A 25,154-nucleotide genomic window follows, 5' to 3' on the forward strand; every position below is an offset into this window, starting at 1 on the left:
AGAGGAAGTGCCTCCGTCGGCGCTGAGCGCTGAGCCCATCCTTCTTCACCTGTATCTCCCTGCCCAACGTTGTCACCAGCTCCCCCTGGTGGCACCTGTATCCTGTCCCACTATGAAGTGTCAATGTTAGGATAGGAAGGATCAAAGAGAGGTAGCAAGTTAAGTGTCAATGTTAGGGTAGGGAGGATCAAGAGCGGTCAGCCGGTTACACAACGTCCTCGCGAACACAGGGAATGCAAGGAATTAGCGTTAGACACATTGAATTATTGTCAGACATATTCAGGTGTCTACAAGTATAACATTTAAATACATACACTTTTCAATATGGTGCATGTGGGTTCTAAGGTACATAATATTGCTGGCTGGCTGGCTGGCTATTCATAGGGTATTGAGAATGGACATTTGGACATTTATGACACTGCTATCTGCATAAAAAATTTGCATTTACACCGGCGTTAGTTCAATACGCAGGCTAATTTGGGGCTGTCGTCCCGTTTCCAGTTGACTACCAAAGGAGGGGCGCTAGGACCGCGAGGGAGGGCGCTGCACAAATTCTTCTTCAGAGACATATTTGTGCCTCTGTGTCTAAAGCAGAATAGGTTTCGGACGGCACTGACGGCCGGACAGTCACGTTCATTATTATTACGAGAAAGCATCTGGCTCCCCATCATCACAAACGCGGCGTTTTCAGTTGGACCCAAATACGAATGAGCGTTCCGTTATTTAAGTATAGAAAACGAGGGACATAAATATCTGCTGTCAGTCACACATTACTAGAAATGAGGAAAATCTGGGAAATTGAAACGGCCGGTGCATCTGAAGGGGAGGCAAACGTGACTGGGATGTAAACACGGGCTTTTAATCCCAGTTTAGGAGGTAATGTATTTCATTAAAATCATCTCGCTCATTTCGATTATTATGTGTCCGCATTATTGGAATATATGGAGATTATTCTTTCTTGGAAAGTCTCATAAACTAATATAGGCTAAAATAAGTAAATTACAGCATCACACTGCTGTAACATACATTTGAGTAAACTTGTTTTACTTTACCCCCTAACTAGCTTGTCGTATTTAGACATTATTAGTGTATGACAACAGTGATAGGGAAAGGTCAACATGGTCTGTTGTTTTAGGAGTGCAGCAGCCGCAGTGAGAGGTGTTGCCAGTGTTACATTCACACGTCGTTGGTTTAATGGGTGAAGATTGACCACCGGGTGGGAGGGGCACGAGTCAGGAGGACAAAGCTTCACTTTCTCCCAGGATTCCAGGGTCTTCCTCTCTCAGGGGTCAAAGATGAGACGAGGAATGTGTGAATGGCAGGTTTCAGGTGTTTGCTGCCTATATTGTTCCATTGTACAGTAGCTTAAAGGGGCCATTGCTTCAAACCTCTCTCACCACTTAAAATTGATAGGGGACTTTAGATTACAAGTGCGCACATATTCCAGAGACGCATGGCCAGGAACTGAATTTAAATGGCCTTTTCTTCAGTGTGTGTCTCAAATTAGGCTAGATGGAGGAAGTGTTTCTCAACTGCTCATACATACACAATCTGGCAAAAGTGTATCAATTGTAAATGGATGGAAATGTGCATTTCTGACCAAAAGAAGAAGGCAACCCAAAAGTAACTGTATGTTTGCTTTCAAATATCTTCAATTTCAAATGAGCACAAGTATTTGGACAAATTAACTTACAAGTAAATTGGTGAAGTTTGAAGTTATTGTGTTGTCACCTTGGCGTGCCTTGTAGGCTAGATATCCTCTTGTCAGGCTAAGCTACTGCCTGAAATCATACATTTTTTAGACTAACATTCTTGATTTTCTTTTTTGGGATGCTAAGCCCACAATGCAGCCTCTGGCATATATCCCAGTTGGATTTCCTTATGAACTCTGTCTACAGAGTGCTACAGTGTGGAATAAATAGATAAGTCCCTGGGGTTTGTGTAGCACTGCCAGCTCTAAATCACTGGCCTCCCATCACCGCACCACAAGTTAGACTTGATCACGTGAGCCGTGCTGCTGAAGTTAACAGTATAGTTTGAGGCACAGTGGCAGCAGGCCCGCGGTCTTTGGCACAGGGAGCGAATATTGAGATATGCATTGCTTCAGGTGCCAGTCGTGTATGATGTGTGACGCATCTTTATAGACCACAAGCCTCAGTTACCGCATGTAAAGAGTATGTGAGCTGCCGTTTCTCCGACACGTCTTAACATGGAAGCAAAGTTAGAATCAATATAGCTGACAAAACCCCCTGGTATATTACATCAACGAGAACCAACCTCACACAACGGGCCCAACATTTTTGCCAATTTTACTGCATATTCTGAATCCACTGTATATTTGTATATTATTCATTATAACTTTCTACTTCTTACATTTAGTACTGTTTTTAATCGTATGACTTTTTTTATCGTGTATTTTTTTTATTTTATTGTTTGTATTTTTGCACAATCTAGGCAGGCATGGCCACCGACATTTCACTACATGTCTTGTATGTATGTGACAAATAAAACTCCTGAAATCTTCTTGAAATCTTGCAAATGTGTAAACGCTATTTGCCTCAAAAGATTGATTGAAAGATGAATGTCATCGAGTTAAAACACCAGGGACTCAGATAATTTGTTACAGCGTGTAATAAGGCAGCATTGAGCATGTCATCATTCAGTGATTCTGCAAATACATGTTGCTTAGGTTTGAATATGAATTGTTCCTTCCCATCTCCTTTGAGGAAATAAAAAAAAACGAAATCTGCTCACACTATGATTTTATAAAAAAGTAATCACTATAGCATTACTAGTTGCAGTATTATTAAAACAGCCCATACCATTTTTATGCTGTGTTGTTATAGGGTTATTATAGGCCTAAACACAGTCACATGGATGAAAATAGTCCAAGGCTTAAGCCAAGGATCAATCAGGCTTACCATAAAACAAACCATAAACCATAAAATAAGAGTATAAGATGTTTTTGTATTACAGGTCTTGGAAACAACTCACAACTCCCTGCGTACCTGACCACCATTTAGTAATTCTACCTCATTTATGGTTTGCCACCACATAGTACAGTGGTTTGGCTGGAAGTGTATGGGACACTAGCCCCACCCTGTTCCTGTATGGCCAGGCCATCTTGTTGCCTCCATGCCTCAACTTGTCTCTTTTCACTTTTACACACCTGCTGTCTTTATGCCCCAAGTGCCTGAGAATCCATAGCCTTAGTAATATCAAGTATCACCCCCTTGTCCCAGCTAGTCAAAAACACATACACTGAGGAGCAGTTAATAAGTGATGGAAGGCGATGTCTTACCCCAAGGCGTTATCATGAATTAGACATGTACCCAGCACTCTCCGCACAGTAGCTCTTACCTGTCAACATCTTATTCCCCTACAACACCTCTAGATGTAATGTCTGCACTGTGTTGTTTCCAAGTAATGTACTGACAATTGTTGTATAAAATCAGTGTTGTAAATTATAAGAAACCTTGCATTTATTTTCCTAATTACGGCATTGAAAGTTTTCCTGAACAATTTATCTTGTTCTGTTTTTTTCTATCTCCTAACTCTACCCATAACTAGCCTGCTTTCCTTCTTGTTACATGGAACTCGCTGAGATGTCTGTGGCTTGTTGTACAGCAATCTTACAACGCTTGTCAGCTGTTTGTTGTGGGGTTAGAAATCCTACCTCCTGAATAATCCCTATTATCTAGCAACAGAAGGTGCATTGTTACCGCTTTAAAAGAGATGGAATTCAGACCTCCGTTGCAACATTAGACATTGTGAGCTGATCCCCACCAGCACAGGCATTGAAATGTGTCCAGATCGTATGGGGATTTACATTTTGTGTGTTTCTATGAATGCTGGCCAGTGTTGTTCTCCACAGTTGTGTTTGATTCTGTGTGTAGTCTTGCTGAACTCAGCTAATCAAACCAAGGTTTGGGGGAAAAAACAGAAGCCGTCCCTAGAAAACATCCCAGCTTTTCATTTTCTTGTTCTCTCTTTCGTTCCAGTGTTTTCTGTCGCTACCATGACACCACATCAGAACTCCCTGCGGGCTCAATCGCCCACCTCCCTCCTGCTCGTCTCCCTCCTCCTCCCCCTTTCACTGTCATCTCTGCTCCCACCTCACCAGCACTCCCACGTCCCCTCGCTGGTGCCTCATGCACCCATGCCTCTCACTCGCTCTCGCTTCAGTGCTCAGACTCAATTAGACTTCATCACTCACTGCAACTCCAGCTGCTTCCACAGAGGAGAGCCAAAGAGCCTAAAACAGCAGGTGACTGAAAAACTGGCATTCGAGACCCTGTATGCCGACGGCTCGCGCACCCTTACCGCTGTGGACGTGGAGAATGAGGATGGGTACGAGGACACCGTCAGTCCTCCAGTCCACCGCCCACTGAGGAGAGGGCAAAAGGTTAACCCTGTACACAAGCGAGTGAGAAGGCAGATTTACGGGGCTGACGGCCGTTTTAACATTCGAGGTGACCACTTCCTGTTGGACTACCCTTTCTCCACAGCTGTGCGGATCTCCACTGGCTGCACTGGGGTTCTTGTGTCTCAGCGCCATGTCCTAACAGCTGCCCACTGTGTGCATGACGGGAAGGATTATGTCAAAGGGGCTCGTAAGCTGCGGGTGGGCTTCCTGACCCCTCCTTCCATCAATGGCACCAAGCCTGGTCAGGCCCCATCTAAGAAGGCTCTGGTCCGCTGGGTCAGGGTCAGACGCACCCGTGTGCCAAAGGGCTGGATCCAGGGCCCCCAGGAGGTCAGCATGGACTTTGATTATGCCCTCTTGGAGTTGCGCTGGCCTCACCGCCGTCCTTTTATGCGTCTGTCTGTGGCTCCCTCCTCCGAGGACCTGGCAGGGGGGCGAATCCACTTCTCGGGCTTTGATAGCGACAGGCCTGGGGAGCTGGTCTACCGCTTCTGCCCTGTGGAGAACGAGTCCAACGACCTTATTTACCAGCATTGTGATGCCAGGCCCGGGGCCAGTGGCTCAGGGGTGTATGGACGGGTATGGGACAACACTCTGGAGCGCTGGGAGAGGAAAGTCATTGGCATTTTCTCCGGACACCAGTGGTTGGAGATTGACGGGGAGAACCGGGATTACAATGTGGCTGTGCGCTTCACGCCACTGAAGTTTGCTCAGATCTGTTACTGGCTGCATGGAAACCGAGTAGACTGTGGTCAGGACTAAGATGGGAAGAGAGTTGGACTGAGCAAGAATGGAAGTTTTGATGCTGGTCAGTGAAAAGTAAACGGAAGCACAAAGAGACTGAAAAAGAAAATTTGGCAATGTGGCTAATTCTTTTTAAATGAAAGGCAGGTGAAACAGGATTTAATCTAAATCCAGGCATTTAAATGCATCTAAAATGGCATATTAAGAAATCACATCTACTAAATTGTGCTGTGAAAATATAGGAATTTTGGAATTGACTAATTCCCTTCACGTTATTTCTTTGCTCTGTTTAATTTGCCTCATTGTTGGGACGTCTGGCTCTATTAAACCTGTCTACCAGCAGCAGAGCTATTTATTATGGGAGTTTGGACAGTGAGGTTTCAAAAACAGTTCTAGGGTGTCACTGGCTTATGACTCACTATGATGAGGTGGCCACAACATGGCGTCCATACTATCCAACCTGGTAATAAATGGCTCTGACGTGGTAATTACAGCAGCTTCTTATGCACTTTCCTCACACTTGTCAGAATAGCAACAATCATTTCCACCACATTGAAACAAACCATTTTTAACCCTTTTAGGTTTTATGTTCTTTTGCAATATTTTCTCAGAATTCTGTCTGAGAACTATAGACTATAGACATTTTCATAAACATTCTATTTGGGCCAAAGTTTATTTCCTGTTGTAGTGTTTGCTAATAATGTAGCTGACAGGAAATACATTGTCAGCTGTTTCCCTGGCAATGGAATTTTTCTGAAAAGGTCTATAGAAGGTTTCAGTGAAATGTTTGATGTGTTGCTAAGAAACAGCCATGGACAACAGTTGATCAATGTAGTCTGTTTTAGAATGCTGGTTTATGTTTGTTTTTGTTGTCAAGTTGAAACCATCTATATAGCAGGCCTGCCCAAATATAGGGCCTGCGGACCAAGTTTTGCCCTCCGCAACATTCGTTTTGGCCCTCCAAAGGGTTCAAGAGAGGGATAAGATATTCTGATGTGGAAGCGAGTCATTCATAAAAAAAACATGTGTATGTATTACACCTTGACATAGCCTAACTGTTTTTAACATGGAGGCCGTGGGCCAAAGAATGCAGTTGAATATTGATAATTTAGTAAAGTAACAACTGTTTTGGGCACCCTTCTAGAGCTTTCAGTGCCAATAGCCATTGTGACATCATCATTAGAATGTTCAGTTCTCAAAACTGTAATTTAATTTGTGAAATTGTACACCTGAAAGGTTTAATTAGAGGGGTGTGTTTTTTACTTTGTTCAGCTGTTTTTTAAGAGAACAGTTGCACTAAGTACACCATTCTCTCTCTCTTATATTTACCAGATCTGCCTTTTACTTTTACAAACATACGGTATGGACATATAGTCAAGGGATAATGGACTATGATGAATGACAGAACAGGTTGTTGACGCCAGTGTGCCCTTTCTTACTGCAGGGTTGGAGAGATTAGAATGTTAATTTTATTTTTGAAAAGTGCTTACAGATATATTTTAATAAACAGAGATTTATACCATTGCTTGTGTCGAACATTTTCTTTTCTATCAATGAGAGGTTGGAGAAGAGTGGTGTTGGGCTTCCCTCTTGTGGTCATAAGTGCTGCTGCAGCTTCCATGCAATGGAAAAGTGAAGCGAAACGACTGGACAGCCTTATTTTACACGATTTCGCCCCCCTGGTGTTGTGCAGGATGTAATTATTAGTTATAATTTGTAATTATTGACAGGGTAAGCGATCAGCCATGATTGTTGTGCATTTCAACTGTGGTTTGTCACAATGAAATGGACAATGCCCGTCTAAATGACGACCTTAATGAATGTCGTGCACAAATTCTACTTTACCTGTGTAAGCCCTGCAGGCCTATGTGGTTTATACACATCAACTTTAATAGGAATGATAGACATCCATAATGCAGATGAATTAAACTGACAGATATAGGCTCAAGTGCTTAATTATCTGAAATTTGGAGCACATATATTGTAGCCCACTTTTAACAAATCAATTCAGGTTTACCCCAGTATCACACAATACTGCACAGCAATTCAGCAACACAAATTAAGCATTTGGCCCATTGGCCTATTTATAAGTTACCTATGGTAATTACAATGAACACAATTAAGGCTACAACAATGCGATTCAATTAAACCATTCCAATTCTTTAGGCAAAAGGTTTCATCATAAAATCTTTAAATTTGACAGTGATTCAATTAACCTTTATTCAATTCATGTTGAAATAATGATATCCCTAAATGGCAGTGTTGGGGACATGATGGTTTCACCCTGACTGCAGTGTTGGGGACATGATGGATTCACCCTGACTGCAGTGTTGGGGACATGATGGATTCACCCTGACTGCAGTGTTGGGGACATGATGGATTCACCCTGACTGCAGTGTTAGGGACATGATGGATTCACCCTGACTGCAGTGTTGGGGACATGATGGATTCACCCTGACTGCAGTGTTGGGGACATGATGGATTCACCCTGACTGCAGTGTTGGGGACATGATGGATTCACCCTGACTGCAGTGTTGGGGACATGATGGTCACCCTGACTGCAGTGTTGGGGACATGATGGTCACCCTGACTGCAGTGTTGGGGACATGATGGTCACCCTGACTGCAGTGTTAGGGACATGATGGATTCACCCTGACTGCAGTGTTGGGGACATGATGGTCACCCTGACAGCCGCCGCAAATCCTGCGTGAACGTGATGAATGGAGTAGCTTTAATCAGAAACTTTTCAAACTTGCTGTTAAAAGGGATATTTAAACTTGTCAAAATTCAGCAGTCTTACCTTTATCTAAGTTCATCCAAGCTATAGCGACCACTGCTGTCAACACCAGCAGTTCCTTCGCTGATCATTTGAAAATGGCAACATTAGTTAGTTATTGTAAATGAAAAAATACATACTTTTTACATGTTCTACTAAAGTGAAATATCCATTTAACATTCATGCCCATTCATGGTGACCCTGTGACCTTCCCTCTAGCGCCAGCATAAGGTCAAACTTTAAATATTAAAATGGGCGTATCTCCTGATTGCTTATTCAAACAGTCATGAAAATTATATTTAGAGATGCGGCTTCACATGGACAACTAATTTGCCATAAGGACCTATAAAGTCCACCATATTGTTTTTTCTGACATTGGGGTCTTCTTCTAGGGGTCATGAATGCGCACCGCAAATTTGAAAAGAGTCAAATGAGAGCCATTGGCGTTATTGCATTCACATGTAGGCTCTGCCACGGGGGACAGTCGGGGTGAATCCATAATATCCCAAACACTGTGGTTCAGGGAGATTGGATTTCCAGATATAGATCATTTTTATATCCCTCTCTACACACAAGTGTAGTGCAAAAGGAGTAGCAGAAGAGAGGTACAGAGTCAGTAGTTTAGTGCCTTTTATTAGAGATCAGGAGACGATACAAAACATCCACCATTCAATATTCAATCTAAGCGCTGAACAGGCCGTTCAAACACATCGCTCCCCATCTGACCTTCAGAACACCATCTAGACTTCTAAGCCCATCGGATCCTGGTTTTCACAAGTAAAAGGAATGCACTTGTTTTACTACATCAATGCAATATTGTTTTTTTTAGTTTTTTCTTTATACTGGAGAACTGGAAATGAAAATGGAATCACTCTTTTGGAATTTGCATGTTTCCGAAAAACAAAACAAAAAAAACAAACAAACACATATTCAATCGTGTTCCCCCAAAGAAGGTTATGATACATCTTGTGCAATCAAGAGAAATTGGTTTGTACTACACCTATTCGCAACTACACATACTTACTTAAGAACTTAACTAGAAGTTTGGCAAAACAAAAAGGTAGTTGGAACCAATTTCTTTTCAGGATTCAAATAATTGGAATTGTAAAAGTTGTTGCCTGTCCCTTTCTCTGCAATCATTCACATAGAACCCAGCTAGAGCAAACCCCTGTCCACAAACATTTACATTAAGTGTATTTAGTTTATAAATCATCATCCTTCATTAATTGTATCTTTATTTTTTTCCCCTTTGTGTGTTTCTTCATTTTATGTTGCATACACTGGAATGACAGTTTGTAGTTGTGGATTATATTTAATTGTTTTCCAACTGTCACTTCACCCACAATATCCCACCCCCAAGTCCCATAATGATCGTGGTCCCATCTTTGTCCCTCCTTCACACCATACTGGAATGAACAGCTAATCGCATCAGATGTGTCTGGCAGGCCTCAGGTGAAGCCTGGAGCAATGGCTTCAGTTAGAGGGGTTTGCCTTCAAGGCTGATCACTGACACGCCTCCCAGCTTTTCAGCTAGGGTCTTCCGATCTATGATGTCATCCAAACTGTTCACCTGCCATTCGTGCTTGATGCCTGAAATTAACAGAGAAATATTTAGCATAAAACATTAGTCCTGAGAATACCAGAGAGCTTGCAGAGAACCAATGAGCCACTGGAAACTTGCTAACAATGTTGCTTGTATATTCATAGTATTCCATCACAGACATTTTGGTAGGCAAAGAATAGGTGACGACTTGTGGCATTACACCATATTGGTTGGCATGATACATCATGAGAACGCTATGAATCCTATTTTGACAATAAAACCTCAAAGATAAATCAAAACCCAATCACAATCAATGCAGAACATATCACCTGTGAACTTTTTCTTGATGGCATCTTTTGAGCTGGCGTAGAGCATCTTGCTCTTCAAGGGGGCACCGTCTGGGGCCCTATGAATGGAAAAGAAAAAAACACCAAATTTCAGCATACGCAGACCATAGCCAATGGATTCCTGATCATTAGATTTTTGAGAATAGTCAAATAATCTTTTGTGAGGTTGAATCTTCTGCAAAAGCAAGTGGAACTTTTGTTATTGCAACTGTTGCCCAATTGATTGCAGAACGTATTTCTCCACCAATAAACAAGGTTAGCAGTTCAGCAGTTAACTGCAACTCATTGCAAGAGTCTGATTCGAAAACATGAGCATCCAAACAGCAATGCACAGACAGGGCTGTGGCAATGGAAACTTTGATGTGGCAAACATCCCATCCAACTTGTGGAATAAATTAGATATGCTGATGGTGGTCAACAGCGGGTATATCCCCGAAATGACCAGAATCCTCAAAGACACCTTTTGACCATGCCCCATGCCTAATCTGGTCAAATGGTCATTACAACTTTTAAAAATGGAGGTCACTAGATACCACACCTAAGGTTTAGTGAGAATCATGTAAACGGCCTTGGAGGAGTAGTTTTTTTTGTGTGTGAAATGTAAATGATGGTCATATAGTTTTATGTCTCACAACGCTAGGATATCACAAAATACATACATACACAGTCAACATTTTCAGTTTTGTGGTCGCATATTCGTTTGGAAGTGTTATATACTTAAAAACCATATATTTGTTGACAGCAGTAGGCTAATTTACAAAATAAATGGGCTTATAGTGGAACAAAATAGCCTCTTTATACAAGTCTAATCAAAGTGAAATAGCCTCTAGTCTTTATACAGGCCTAATCAAAGTGAAATAGCCTCTAGTCTTTATGTAAGGGATAATGTATGGCTACGAGGTCATTGTCGCAAAATAATTGACCGACGGAGTTTAAAATACCGAGGCGCCGCGCCGAGGTGTTTTAAACGTCAGTGAAGGTCAATTATTTTGCGACAATGACCGAGTAGGCTATACATTATCCCGCTTATTACATGGCTAACTTACTAACAATATACCTAATTCATTTGACAAATCGCAGTTGTTCTGTGGCTCTGTCAGCCCAAATAAAGTGATTATTATTATCGCGGGCAGCCTCTGGCTCCGCTGTCAGTGCGGCGCTATACATTATCCCGCTTATTACATGGCTAACTTACTAACAATATACCTAATTCATTTGACAAATCGCAGTTGTTCTGTGGCTCTGTCAGCCCAAATAAAGTGATTATTATTATCGCGGGCAGCCTCTGTGTTCTGGCTCCGCTGTGTTCGTGGCTCCGCTCGTCGCTCCGCCCCCTGTCATCGCCGGCACGGCAGTGTCTAATTGCACTGAAACAGTGTGTCAGTGGGCTTGATTGCGAACAGCTGCGCTCTGCGGTCATTATTGAAAAATCTGCGGTCATTATTGAAATAATGACCGCAGTCGGGGGGCTATTGACCAATCACAAGCAAGCATTTCGGCGAATGTGAAAACGCCATGTAATAAACAGGCCTAATCAAAGTGAAATAGTATCTTTATACAGAGCTAATCAAAGTGAAATAGTATCTTTTTTTTTTATCCACTTTTTCTCCCATTTTCTATTTTTCTCCCATCCCAATTTTTTCATATCGTCCAATTCAACCCTCCCCTGTCTTCGAACGTTGTTTCTTGCCTCCCACAAGCCGGCTGCAATGTGGACTAAGTCATACATAGCACGAGTCCCCTCTGATACTCGAGGTAACAGCCGTCGCATCTTTTCACCTGCGCGGCTCGATCTTTCAGCGTCGGGGGTCTGGGCTTTGGAGGGGCCCCGCCCCCGTCGCTTCTTGATTCTACTGCGCAGGCGCACCAACCGACCTGTAGGAGTCGCTGTCCACAACGCCCGATCCCCACCCTTCAGTTTCCCTCCCCGTAATACGGCCAATGTGTATTACTGTGGACGACCAGCTAAACTGAAAGCAATGTGGAGAGCGGGGCTCGAACAGGAGGCATCCTGTTCGAGCCTAGTCTCCAGCATTCGTTGCGAGCTCCTTGCCCACTGCGCCACGTAGCCGCCCGTGAAATAGTATCTTTATACAGGCCTAACCAAAGTGAAATAGCCTCTTTATACAGGCCTAATCAAAGTGAAATAGTATCTTTATACAGGCCTAATCAATGTGAAATAGCCTCTTTATACAGGCCTAATCAAAGTGAAATAGTCTCTTTATACAGGCCTAACCAAAGTGAAATAGTCTCTTTATACAGGCCTAACCAAAGTGAAATAGTCTCTTTATACAGGCCTAATCAAAGTGAAATAGTCTCTTTATACAGGCCTAACCAAAGTGCAATAGTCTCTTTATACAGGCCTAATCAAAGTGAAATAGTCTCTTTATACAGGCCTAACTAAAGTGAAATAGCCTCTTTATACAGGCCTAACCAAAGTGAAATAGTCTCTTTATACAGGCCTAACTAAAGTGAAATAGCCTCTTTATACAGGCCTAATCAAAGTGAAATAGTCTCTTTATACAGGCCTAATCAAAGTGAAATAGTCTCTTTATACAGGCCTAACTAAAGTGAAATAGCCTCTTTATACAGGCCTAACCAAAGTGAAATAGTTTGCTCATGAAATGAAGAAATAAGGCCCTTGTCAGTGTAGACCTTTACATGAAATCTTAAATAATTAATGGCAATGCTTCTGTTGCCTTAGGATTCACATGAAAAAGTAATTTGAGGGTTTAATAAAAGCACAATATATACACATGAAAAGAGCAATAAATAAAATTGTGCCTTCACTTTAACTCTGTCAGAGAGCAGCAGTGTAACCCTTTCACTACCACACTACAGAAGGTTAAAACCCTTTCACTACCACACTACAGACGGTTAACTGTCTGTAATGTGGTAGTGAAAGGGTTAACCTTCTGTATTGTTGCAGTGAAAGGGTTAACCCTTTGGTAGTGGTATGTGAAAGGGTTAAGTAGCCTAATAGTATTTGGCTTTGTTTTTAAACATGCACATGAACATATTTGCATAAATTTTTACATTTATTGGCCACCAAAATAATGGATCCGTTAGTGTGAGGTTCGCCTGTTCCCTGGACCTTTAATTCCCTGTCTCCTCACCTCACCAGCCCCCACCCTCGCGTTGTTTTACTCTCCTCTGCTCTTCAACAGCCCACACCCTTGGACTACCTTTCACAGCTGTGATAAGTTATGATTAGCGCCCCAGAGGGCTTTAAATACCTGGACTTCCCCTCCAGTCCTCGTCGGGTCGTTCTGTATCTGTATGCTACCATCTACCGCCGCGCTCCTGGTGAGACATCGTCATCGCTCTCTATTCTTCCACGGGAGGATTCCTTTGTTCTCACTGGGAGACGTTGTGCCATTCATCACCACCTGTCGCCGTTTGCCTGGAGTGGGACACAGTGCGCGCTCTCTAATTCTCTACAGGAGGTTTTCCAGTGTCCCACTCCAGACGTCTAGCCGGCGCGCTCCAACTCCAGACGCGCTCCCACTCCAGACGCGCTCCACTCCAGACCCCGAGCCGGCGCGCTCTTCGGGCCGGCGCGCTCCTACTCCAGACGCGATCCTACTCCAGACGCGCTCCACTCCAGACCCCGAGCCGGCGCGCTCTTCGGGCCGGCGCGCTCCAACTCCAGACGCGCTCCTACTCCAGACGCGCTCCACTCCAGACCCCGAGCTGGCGCGCTCTTCAAGCCGGCGCGCTCCTACTCCAGACGCGCTCCTACTCCAGACGCTCAAGCCGGCGCGCATCGCTTCCTAATCCTCTACGGGAGGATGCGTCTCTTCACTTCCGAGGAGGATCTCCTTGCCAGGCCTCCGTCGTCTGAACCCTGCCATCCCTGTAAGCAGCTCTGGCCCTCGCCCTGTCCAAGGCCTTAACCCTGTTTTCTCTGTCCCTGTTCTCCAGCCCGCCTCCCCGGGCCTCTGTCCCTGTTCCCCTCTCCAGTGCCCCTGTTCCTGCCCTGTCCTTTTGCCCTGGCCCTGTCCCTTAGCCTTCCCTTTAGCCTGCTCGCCTCTTAAAGGCACAGTGCCACATTTTTCCCTATTTCTTTGTTCCAGTGTTTTTGTGTTCTCCCTTAAAGGGACAGTGCCGCTTTTTGTTTGTGTTGAATAAATGCCCTGTTTTGGCTTACTCTCATACCTGTCTTGTGTTGTGCGATTGGGGTCGGTTACAAACCATAACAGTTAGTCATACAGTCATGAAACTGATATCTAGAGATTAGGGGTGTGTAACGGTACACAGAAGCCACGGTTCGGTACGTACCTCGGTATTGGGGTCACGGTTCGGTACGAGTCCGGTACAACAGAAAAAAATTATTTATAATAATATATATATGTTTTTAATATATTATATTTATGATAATAATAATTATTATTATTAAATAGAATAATTTTCTATAGGCTTGCCGTGGTAGTCAGTGATACTGGTGTCATTCTGTGTTCAGGCAGCCACTTGCCTACTGCCCCTTTAACAACCCTTGCGCATCCTTAAGTTTCAGTTTCACTTCCAGAGAGAATTAACTTCACGACGAGACTGAAGACTAGAGAACAGATGACATGTTACTTACAACAATGGCAGAGGATTATTTGGATTTAAACACAGTGGAGCTCAGATGATCTGTCCGGAAAAGTATGTTTCTTCTTTTTATTTGATGAGCTGTGCCTGTGAGTACGGCGGGGGAGAATGTTGATGTGTTTGTTGGCACGTGTGTGTGTGTGTGTGTGTGTGTGTCGGCAACGTGTGTGTTTCTTTCTATTGGTTGCATTTGGTTAACGTTATTGAGCGAACAAGAAAACGACCCTGCAGCTGTTCCAAAAATCTCGTGCACTTTCGCCGCTCTGAACTGAAGTCGGAGAGGGAGGGATGCGGAGCGTTTTGCGTGTTTGTGTTTCCCCGCGCGCTGTGTGTGTGGGTGCTCCGTGTCCCTCTCTCCCTCTCTGTCTCTCTCTCTCCCTCTCTCTCCCACCCTCTCTCTCGCTCGCTCGTCACAGTCTGTATCCCGACTGTGACGGTGTGCCGCGCGCTGTTCTCGCATGTGCGACTGGTGTGTTTGCGCTGAGGCGTATTCGCCGTATGCCGCGCATACCGCACCGTGATGGCCGTACCGTAAATTCGCGGGACGAATACACGTACCGTTACACCCCTACTAGAGATGCTTCTACCCATGGACAATGATATCCAAATAACTGTGTCGAGGAAAGTATGGATGCATCCTGACAAAAAAAAATTCCAAACTCCCCCCTAGCCTGTTCACCTGATTATTACCAAAATTGCTGTTTGGAATCTAGAAACTAACATCTTTGAATGTGTCAATTTCGATCAATTATAGCCATATGACTGCCATATCAAATCAATCACATACATTTAGGAAAAACGCATTGGGAAACAAGTGATGTGATACTTGTGAACTAGAAAAATGCTTTTGGGAGCAGACAGCAGGTATATCCCTGAACAGCCAGAGTCCTCAATCCACCTTTTGACTATAATACCCCTAATCTTGGTTGAAAAGTTCCTAGCGAAAAAAAAAACGAATCTACGAATTCCAATCTGGCTTCAGAACATCCCACTCCACTGACACATGCCTTCTCTATTTGAACGACCACATCAAACAAGAGGTGGACGCGGGCAAATACTGCGGCATGGTCATGCTGGACCTACAAAAAGCCTTCGACACTGTCAATCACTCCATTCTGATTGACAAGCTAAAAGCAATTGGTTTTGATAGTCTATCAGTGAGCTGGATGCAATCCTACCTTGAGGGGAGGGAACAGATGGTGGAGGTAAACGGTACCCTATCCCCCCCCCCTCACAGTGAGCTGTGGTGTTCCACAAGGAAGCATACTAGGACCGCTACTGTTCCTAATTTATGCAAATGACATGTCGTCAGCTTGTGACTGCAACTTGTTCTTGTTCGCAGACGACTCAGCCCTGCTGGTCTCTGACAAGAACAAGTTACAGGTTGAAAAAACCCTCAGCTCGGAACTAGGCAAAATCTGCATATGGCTCGCTGATAACAAACTATCATTACACATGGGCAAAACAGAGTCCATTCTCTTCGGTTCAAATAACAAACTCAGCAAGACCGACGGCTTCTCAGTTACAGTGGGTGACAATATTGTCACAAGGAAAGATGAAATTACCTACCAAGGTTCCATCCTAGAGGCTAATCTTTCCTGTGACAAAATGGCATCCAATGTAATAAAAAAAAGTCAACCAACAAACTCGATTCTTGTACCGGATCTCCTCTCTGGTAAACAAGAATACCCTGAATACTCTGGCAGGAGCACTCATTCAAGGGTACTACGACTATGCCTGCACCTCATGGTACCAAAGCACCTCAAAGGCGCTAAAAACAAAATTACAAACATCTCAAAACAAACTGGTCAGACTATTGCTTGACCTTACTCCTAGAACCCACCTCACCCCTGCCCACTTTGACAACCTAGGATGGCTTAGAGTAGACGACAGAGTACAGCAACTTGCAATGGGCCTGGTCTACAAGATACACTACACGACCAAGGTACCCATGTACATGTCAAAATACTTCCCAAAGGTCAGTGAATACCACGATCACAACACCAGAGGGAGCTCCACAAATCATGTTAAACCCAGATTCGGCTCAAACAAGGGACTAAACACGTTTCGCAATTATGCCACATCAATGTGGAACGCCCTACCCAAAGCTGTAAAGGAATGTGAATCACTACCCACTTTCAAAACCACTCTCAAAGAACACCCAAGGGAGACTGCAATTCGAAACTGGCCCCTGTAAATGTCCTAACCCAACCCCCTCCAATGTACAGTAAATGACCAAGTATGGTTTTGTCAATATTCCAATGTACAGTTTTGCTTGTACAGTTGTACAGTGTTCCCCACCCACCCCTCCTACCCAACCCCACCCCACCCACCCCACCCATCCAACCACCTCCAATGTACAGCCCCCCCCCACCCAACCCCACCCCACCCCACCTACCCAACCTCCCCCAATGTACAGTTTTTACGTCAAATGTATATACTCTCTTTTCTGGACTCTTTTTGTATCACAAACAGTACTGTATTTGCAAATCTGGTATGTCATAAATGTATAGATGTAGCAGCTACTGTCTATCTGTATGTCATGTATGTCATATATGTCCTGATGAATTGAAAATGGGGGACCCTGATGTAAACAAAACAAAAGTCTTTCTCTGGTCTGCATCCCCTTAACAATTGTGTGTATTGAGCTGTACTGTATTGTACCCATTCTGCAATCTGTTAATAAAGTTTTCAATCAATCAATCAATCAATCAATCTGGTCAAATGGTTTGGCCTACCAACTGCCTTTATACGACTTTAAAAAATGGTGGTCACTAGATGCCAGTGAGAAAGGTTAAAAGTTCAGTGAGAATCATGTGAACTGCCTAAGAGGAATATGAAACAAAAGCTTTTTTTGTAAATGGTGGTCAAATAGACCTGGGGAGTCACGTGATAGTTATAGATAGAGTGTGAGAATGTGATGATGGTACAGGTCAGTGTGGGGGGGGGGGGGGGGGCTGTTAAATGGTCAGTTGCTGAGCCACAGTAGTCTTTTCAGTACGGATGTTCAGTAGTCTGAACTTTTTTTGGGTGGGTACCTCTTTAGTAATCTTCAAACCGCCGGATATCTACTGTCTTCTGGGTTTTATAGAGTAAGGCCCAGTCCACACGATCACGGGTATTTTTGACACCGAGGTTTTCAAAAAAATAAACCTCTGTACACACAGTGGTTTAAAAAAATAACTGCATACTCACGGCAACTGTAAAACCCAGCTACCGAGTGATGTATTATACATGTAGTACAATGCCAAAGCAATAGGTGGCGATGTAGTTCAAACATGAAGGTAATTTCAACCAATCAGAAGGGTTGAACGCGTCACTACGTTATAACGTCCTGTCCACAAAACAGAAACCTGCCATCTTTAAATTGCTCGCTTGAACATAAACATTAGCATTCATTATTTGTTTGCGGCAATAACAAAGTGCAATAAACAAAAAAGGATACATTCACTGTGTGTTCTGCCTCATTTGTTGATGAAACAAAACCAACATCAACACAATTTACCACCAATAGCGGAGAGTTTAGTCTCACAAAAAGATCGCAGATTTTGTTAGCTTACGTGCTAATGTGATTGGGATTTGCCATTATAATAGTTAGCATTGCGGCTAGCGTACATTAACGTTACACATGGGAGAGACTATCTTGCTGGACACAAACATTGTTGATATAGCAGTTTGGTTAATGTTGTTATATTGCTCGCTATTGATTGTACTAGTAACGTTAACGCTAGTAGAATGAATGGATGAAAACTTTATTTAACAGATTGCAGAATGGGTACAATACAATACGGCTCAATACAAACAATTGTTAAGGGGTGCAGACCAGAAAAAGACAGCTCTGCCGTAAACACTGGAAATAATCTCGGTTACAACTTACTATGTCCACACGCAACCACTGAAACCGGGATGTGCCCAAAACTTCACCCTGGACTCCGGTTTTAAAAGATCACGGTTGCAGTGTTCCAAAAACCCGGATGCGTGTGTACGAACAGTGCAACTGCGCACATTAAATCACGGTTACATAAAACCCTGCATTTGTGTGGACAGGGCCTAAGCTGAGCATGGTTACTTTCAGGAAGCGGATTTATACTTTATGACAATAAAAGGTGTGACTTCACTCACATACTCTACAACCAAAACAATTAGGGAAGAGGTCAATCTAAACCCAGGGGTGCGTTGGTCATGGGATGGGGTAGCACGCCGTTCCACCGGGTCTGTGAGCAGGAGCACGCGCACGCACATGCACGTCATTAAAACACAGTGCAACCAGGTATGAAATCACCAACGCACAACTGTCTAAACCCCCAATGCCGACAATGCGCCTCTCAAAGGTATACATTGAAAAAACACATGGATCAAAGTACATGTAAGAGAGGGTAATGCTGAGAGGAGTGTTCACATTGGGAGAGAAGGGGACACCGGCCTTTTGTGTGGGGAGGGGTGGGGGCTGTAGGGCCCTTGGCCATTCCAAGGTGTGAGATTTAAGCTATTGTCTTGGAACAGACATTCTTCCACAGTAGCTTCTGTCAGATCGTGTAGGTACTGAGGGTGTGTAATGAGGGACGTGATATGGGTGTCTCTTGGTTATGGCCCTTCTCCTGAAACTATGTTACACTAACTTCGATTCCCGGTAAGCTATTATGATGTGCTTGGTATCTATGGATTCCTTTTTAGTTTCATATAATCTCACTTTCATATAATGCTCTAGCATCAAAACTGAGCCAGTGAACCATGTGAAAGAAAGTTGAGTGACAGGGGTTAAATGATGATTATTTTAATTGATCAATTATTATTCTATTCACAGGTTTGACATTATTTTTCAATAAAAAACATTAGAGTGTGTAGTATAATTTGACTGTTAAATTATACATATTCTTAAATAACTATTACCTCCCAATTTGGAATTCAGGAGGAAGTCATTTAGAGAAAATCCTCCCGTGACCTTAAAGGAAAACTTATTTAACATTTTCCCTGGAGTTAGACAAGAAGATACATACCTTTTTTGTCTTTGTGCGTGCATTTAGCTTTGGGAACAGTCGCTCCGTTAGCGTAGATTAGCTTCATCACTGGAAGTGGGGGAGGACAATAGCCTGACGTTCCCTTACAGTGTATACAGTCACCAAATACACTCCAAATACAACTCCAAAACGTTAATGTAAACATGTTGTGACCTGTGTATTTACCATGTGGAGAAATAAAAAATAATTGAATTAGACAATTACGCTTTCCAAGCAAATATACTCGGAATTTCTTTTTGCCTAAGCACTCGTCTCTGCGCGCAGTCAGTGATTTCTACGTGAAGCGACTGTTCCCAAAGCTAAATGCACGCACAGAGACAAAAAAGGTATGTATCTTCTTGTCTAACTCCAGGGAAGATGTTAAATAAGCAAATTTCCCAAAATGTTGGAGTTTTCCTTTAAACAGCTAAATCAATATAGGGGACCAGTGTCCCAGGTCATGTGAGCCAGGATGTCTCCACAGAAACCAATTTTGCATACAGACACCTCAGTGAGATTAAAAGCAAACATACAACAGAAGGAACCAAGGGATATGATTCACCCCCGAAGACTCAAAACAATGATTCGGCCAATGACGGTGTTAACATTCAAATCACATGTATATAAGATAAGATAAGATAAGATATTCCTTTATTGATCCCCTTGGGATATGTGATAAACAGCTGTATCAGCTGTATCAACACAGTGTTGTGTGAGCAGCTAGGCTGCTCTTGAAAATCACTTAAAATATAATCATGAAATAAAGCTTCTGGTTGAATCAAGCCTTTTAAAAAAGTAATTTAAAGCATTACATCTTCAAAGTATTATGTGGGATAAAGTATATATCTTTTAAGAATAACTGTAACTAATGCAAGTAATCAGAAAATGCTGTGAGTAGCTGTAAAGGGAGACCAAGGCATTTGCATACAAGCAGGCTCATCAGCTGTTTCTCTGAGAGGTGTGAAAAGCTCCAACTTCGGCTGGGGCACAAATAGACAGGAGGAAGGATATAATGTTTAGTAATTAGGACACATTAGAAATGTATTTTTCTATATTCAATTTAAACCAGATTAAACTACAATTATTACTGAAATTATGTGTTTAACCTGGGAAATATTTTGATAGTAAATTTAGAGTGGTTTATAGCCAAATGTACAGGATTAAGGGAGGTCAAGTGATTTTACTAAAGTGCAAAACTAATTAAGTTTGAGTATCAATGGTAACTGGTTGAATTAGTATCATTTAAGATAATTATTTAGAAAAGCTCTGTTTTAAAGAAATCTAGGTAAATAAGTTTAAGTCAAATAAGGTCATATAGATCTTGATATTCTGAACTGGAAATAACTCATGTGAATGTCAGATTTGTGGTTTACTCTGGGACAAAACAGTTAATGTGTTATGTTGAAATATGTGTCTTTGGGGGAAGTACCTTAATATTCATATATCATGTGTTGTAAATGTAATAGTAACAATGTTTTAGTCTTAAAATGAGTTGGAAAGAAATACTGTCTTCAGCAGGGCAGTTAGCGATAAGCCACGCCTACATTTTCAAACTGAAAACTAACTGTTTGTGGATTGGAGGAAAACCTGTTATGATGTCACTAGCTGTGATGTCATCAGCTGGACCCCGGCCTGCTATAAATACAGGGCCATCAAGACACTAGAAGAGAGTTGAAATGAAGATACGGGATACGATCAGCGGACATTTTTGTTAGATTAGTTTGGAGAACTATTCAAACCTTGAATTATTGTATACATCCAATGTTTATGAGCGACAGCAAGTGTTTTTAAGAAGCAGTCATTGTGTGCTTTTGTTCTTAACAAGAGTATATTGCTGGTCTGACAACAACGCGGGTACCTAGTATCTTTATCAGATACAACAAGTGTTTTACAGTTTGGACTGTGTAAAGGCCATATTATGTCTAACATTGACATTGCCTCTCAAAGCACTCCTATAGGAGGATGGTGACATCACCAGCTTGAGCCTTGTGAATAAAACCAGGAAATAAATTATTATTATGGTTCCCACGGGAGGTCTCATGCCACAACACGTCTTGTCTCTACACAATACCTGCAACGATTCTGAACGGCAATCCAGCCTTCTCCAACCCAACCACCCAGCAGAACCGGCTTGACTCGGGTCCTCTCTCCACTTCACCTCGCCCGAGTCAAAGGAACACACCATCTTTTTGGGAAATTAGCTTATTTGCCATCTACCCTGGAGTTAGACAAGCAGATTCATACCATTTTCTTCTCTGTGCATGCATTAGGCTTAGGGAACAGCCGCACTGTTAGCCTAGCTTAGCGTCATTCATTGGAAGTAGGTGTGCCAGGTGTGCCAGTGTCATATCTTGCGATCTAAAAAGACTGGATTATTTTGGAAAGGGGTGATGTTTAGCGTGTAATAGCGCACAAACTACAGTACGTAGAAATTAACTGGTTAGTCAAATGAGCCATACTATTGTCTCCATAGCTATAATACAGAACACACGATGGGTCCGCAAACATCGCTAAAATGGTCAATAACGCTGGCGCCATTGAGTAAAGATGGGAAAAGAGCGTGGCGGTCAATGAGTTAAGTTCTTAATGTTCTTTCTACTCACAAACCTTCCACCAGAGGGCCCCCCAGATACCATCAACTCGTGGGAAAGCCTTCTGGCCATAGATATCTATAGAACACTAGATAGCTTAAGGCGGAGTCACCAGCGTCACTGAACCGCCGCCATCTTGGGGCAGTCAGCCTTGAGTGAGAGTGAGTGAGCTGCACAGACAAAAATACTCATAACTCGCTGAAATATTGACGGATTTACAAACGGTTTGGTTTGCTATAAACATCAAAGATGTAGTTATGATACTGCATACTTATAAAAAAAAAAATTAAATATGTTTTTTTTTACAAACCGCTTGAATCATAGCCACGTTAATAATGCTTTTAATAAACCAAACCGTTTGTAAATCCGTCAATATTTCAGCGAGTTATGAGTATTTTTGTCTGTGCAGCTCACTCACTCTCACTCAAGGCTGACTGCCCCAAGATGGCGGCGGTTCAGTGATGTCGCTCTCCATTGGCCGGCAGCGCGGGCAAGCTATCTAGTGTTCTATAGATATCTATGCTTCTGGCTGTGCCTCACACCAACAAATAAAGGGATATTTCTCATTGTTTTGTACATATAATTTGAATGTTTGCAAATAAAGTTGTATTGTATTTTCACCCATTGTGTCTGTGTGCTCTGTCTGGGAACCTAAATATTTTGCGTTGCAGGTCAATCTACTGTAGGTCAACCTGTGACACTATAGTTATGCTTTTTGATATTGTTTGAAAGGCTTAGACTATAGTTGATAGTTTAGCAACAAAAATCCATTCGAATAAGCAGAAATCATGCATATTTTAGCAAGAGATTGTAACTGACCTTAGCCATTATGCTTACTCAGCTTGTCTCTATGACAAGCGGCAATTATTCATTCAGAACGACCATCAACTAGGATGGGCACATCCCTAATCTTGAGCGCCTAGAATCCCATCCTCACCAGAAGATGAAGACCAGGTCCTCCTTCTTTGTTTCCTTGGTCTCAAAAGTGGCATCATAGAGGGCATAGCGGCAGTCATCACTGGGAAGCATCCGTACGAAGTGCCCATATGGGTCATCGATAGTGGTGCCCACTTCACCCTGCAGGATCTCTTTTCCCTCCTCCATAACAATCTTCTTCTTGTCGTCACTCATGCAGAACATAACAGCCTTCTTCCTCCTCTTCTTCTCATCCTCGTTTACCTGGGCCTTGCGCACCTTCATGTCATTGAAAACAAAAAGCACTTCTTCTGCCACTGTCACCCCGGAGGCCTGCGGAGTGAGTGAGAAATCTATTAGCTTGAAATCAAACATAATAGTCTACTGTGGAGGCCTGCAGAGTGAGGGGTCTGTTAGCTTGTCGTCAAACATAATAGTCTACTGTGGAGGCCTGCAGAGTGGGGATCTGTTAGTTTGTAATCAAACATAATATATCTACTGTGGAGGCCTGCAGAGTGGGGATCTGTTAGTTTGTAATCAAACATAATGCAGTCTACTGTGGAGGCCTGCAGAGTGAGGGGTCTGTTAGTTTGTAATCAAACATAATGCAGTCTACTGTGGAGGCCTGCAGAGTGGGGATCTGTTAGCTTGTAATCAAACAATGCAGTCTACTGTGGAGGCCTGCAGAGTTTCTTACTGTTAGCTTTTAATAAAATATAATGCAGTCTACTGTGGCAGCCAAAGACTTGCTATTCTGTACACTTAAATTTAGTTTGTATTATTTATAATTTAATCAAATTAATCTAAATTAAATGATTGTATAGAACATGTAAATGAATTAATACCCCAGCAAACAGAACAATGACTATGAGGTTATAATATAACTATAATATTACACACACACACACACACACACACACACACACACACACACACACACACACACACACACACACCTATGCAGCTTTCCCCTCCCCCACCATGCCAATCCTGACCCTATCACTTTGTTTGATTCCCCCTTTGTTTCTCCCTATGCTCAACCATCTACGCACCATTTACTCACTATTTTGTCCGCTTCTGCTTTAAAAGCCAGTCTCTTATGCCTCATTCTATTCAAAGTTGCAGGCTGGAAGCTCCCCGTTGGAAAATATGAATTATGACCACAAGGCATTCCAGTGCCCAGCTCGTAAAGAAACAATATGTAGCTTGATGACCCCAGAAAAAGCTGGTGTCTGTGTGTCTAGTCTCTGAGTGAAATACAGTATGCTTAGAAACTGTTCTAAGCATATACTGCATATACTAATATAATACTTCAATCATTATCTGAAATTAAATTAAATGAAGAAAAAATTATAATAAATAAAATAACTCTAACCCTAACTAACATTACTGTCATGCACTTGTCCTAATATACTAACCAACACTATAGCACTCAACACTTTGATGAACATGAGCTGGTATGAGCTGATAAAGTTGCACCCTTCCTGCTGTCTTGTTGTACAAAACTTGTAAGTCGCTTTGGATAAAAGCATCAGCTAAATGACAAAATGTAAAATGTAATGTACTATTATTCTACAGTCTTCTAAAGGTTAAAACAATGTTGTTTACAGTTTATAGTGGGGCGACAGTGGCTCAGGAGGTAGAGCACTCGTCTGGCAATCCGGAGGTTCCCAGTTCGATTCCCGCTCCTCCCGGGCAGCGTGTCGATGTGTCCTTGAGCAAGACACTTAATCCCTAATTGCTCCCGATGAGCAGGTTGGCACCTTGCATGGTTGCCTCCGCCGTCGGTGTGTGAATGTGTGAGTGAATGGGTAAAAATGTGAGTAACAAATTGTAAAGCGCTTTGGATAAAAGCGCTATATAAAAAAGCAGCCATTTACCATAGTGTGTGCCGTCATATTGAAATGACGTCAGATAACTGCAACTCTGAAGAGACCAACCCTGAGTTTCCTACTTTGAATTCTGACATTGAGGGTCTTCCACTGCATTTTTCCTAGTAGGAAGTCTGATTTATTCCTAGTTCCCACTTCACTTCAGTGATTATCCTAGAGGTCACTTTATACCACGGCTGAACTGGTAATCTGGCATACCGGGCATTTTCCCAGTGGGCCGACACACCTTGGGGCCGGTATAATTTGATTTATAAAAAATCTAAAAAGTTTGGTCAATGACCGGCCCCATAAAGCAGGGACAGCGGCCCATTTGTTAATTTTCTATACTGA

General features: G+C 42.7%; 2 protein-coding genes across 2 annotated transcripts in view; one reads left to right on the plus strand and one right to left on the minus strand.

Moving 5' to 3' along the window:
- The first annotated feature begins 612 nt into the window (after positions 1 to 612).
- prss23 (serine protease 23) lies at positions 613 to 6,694 on the plus strand. The gene is made up of 2 exons (XM_084331304.1): positions 613 to 876; positions 4,002 to 6,694. Exon 2 carries the CDS (start codon positions 4,019 to 4,021, stop codon positions 5,186 to 5,188), a length of 1,170 nt encoding a protein of 389 aa, XP_084187430.1. The 5' UTR covers positions 613 to 876; positions 4,002 to 4,018; the 3' UTR covers positions 5,189 to 6,694.
- Positions 6,695 to 8,562: 1,868 nt separating this feature from the next.
- The window catches only part of LOC311242309 (cofilin-2-like), a 43,795-nt gene continuing 27,203 nt past the window's right edge, over positions 8,563 to 25,154 (minus strand). The window contains exons 2-4 of the mRNA XM_084331253.1: positions 22,955 to 23,265; positions 9,819 to 9,895; positions 8,563 to 9,536 (exon numbers count right to left, since the gene is read on the minus strand). Coding sequence (XP_084187379.1) covers positions 9,424 to 9,536; positions 9,819 to 9,895; positions 22,955 to 23,265 — 501 coding nt within the window. The 3' untranslated portion in view covers positions 8,563 to 9,423. The remainder of the gene's footprint in view (positions 9,537 to 9,818; positions 9,896 to 22,954; positions 23,266 to 25,154) is intronic.

This window comes from Notolepis coatsorum, assembly GCF_963971535.1.
Source record: "Notolepis coatsorum genome assembly, chromosome: 16".
NCBI classification, from domain to species: domain Eukaryota; kingdom Metazoa; phylum Chordata; class Actinopteri; order Aulopiformes; family Paralepididae; genus Notolepis; species Notolepis coatsorum.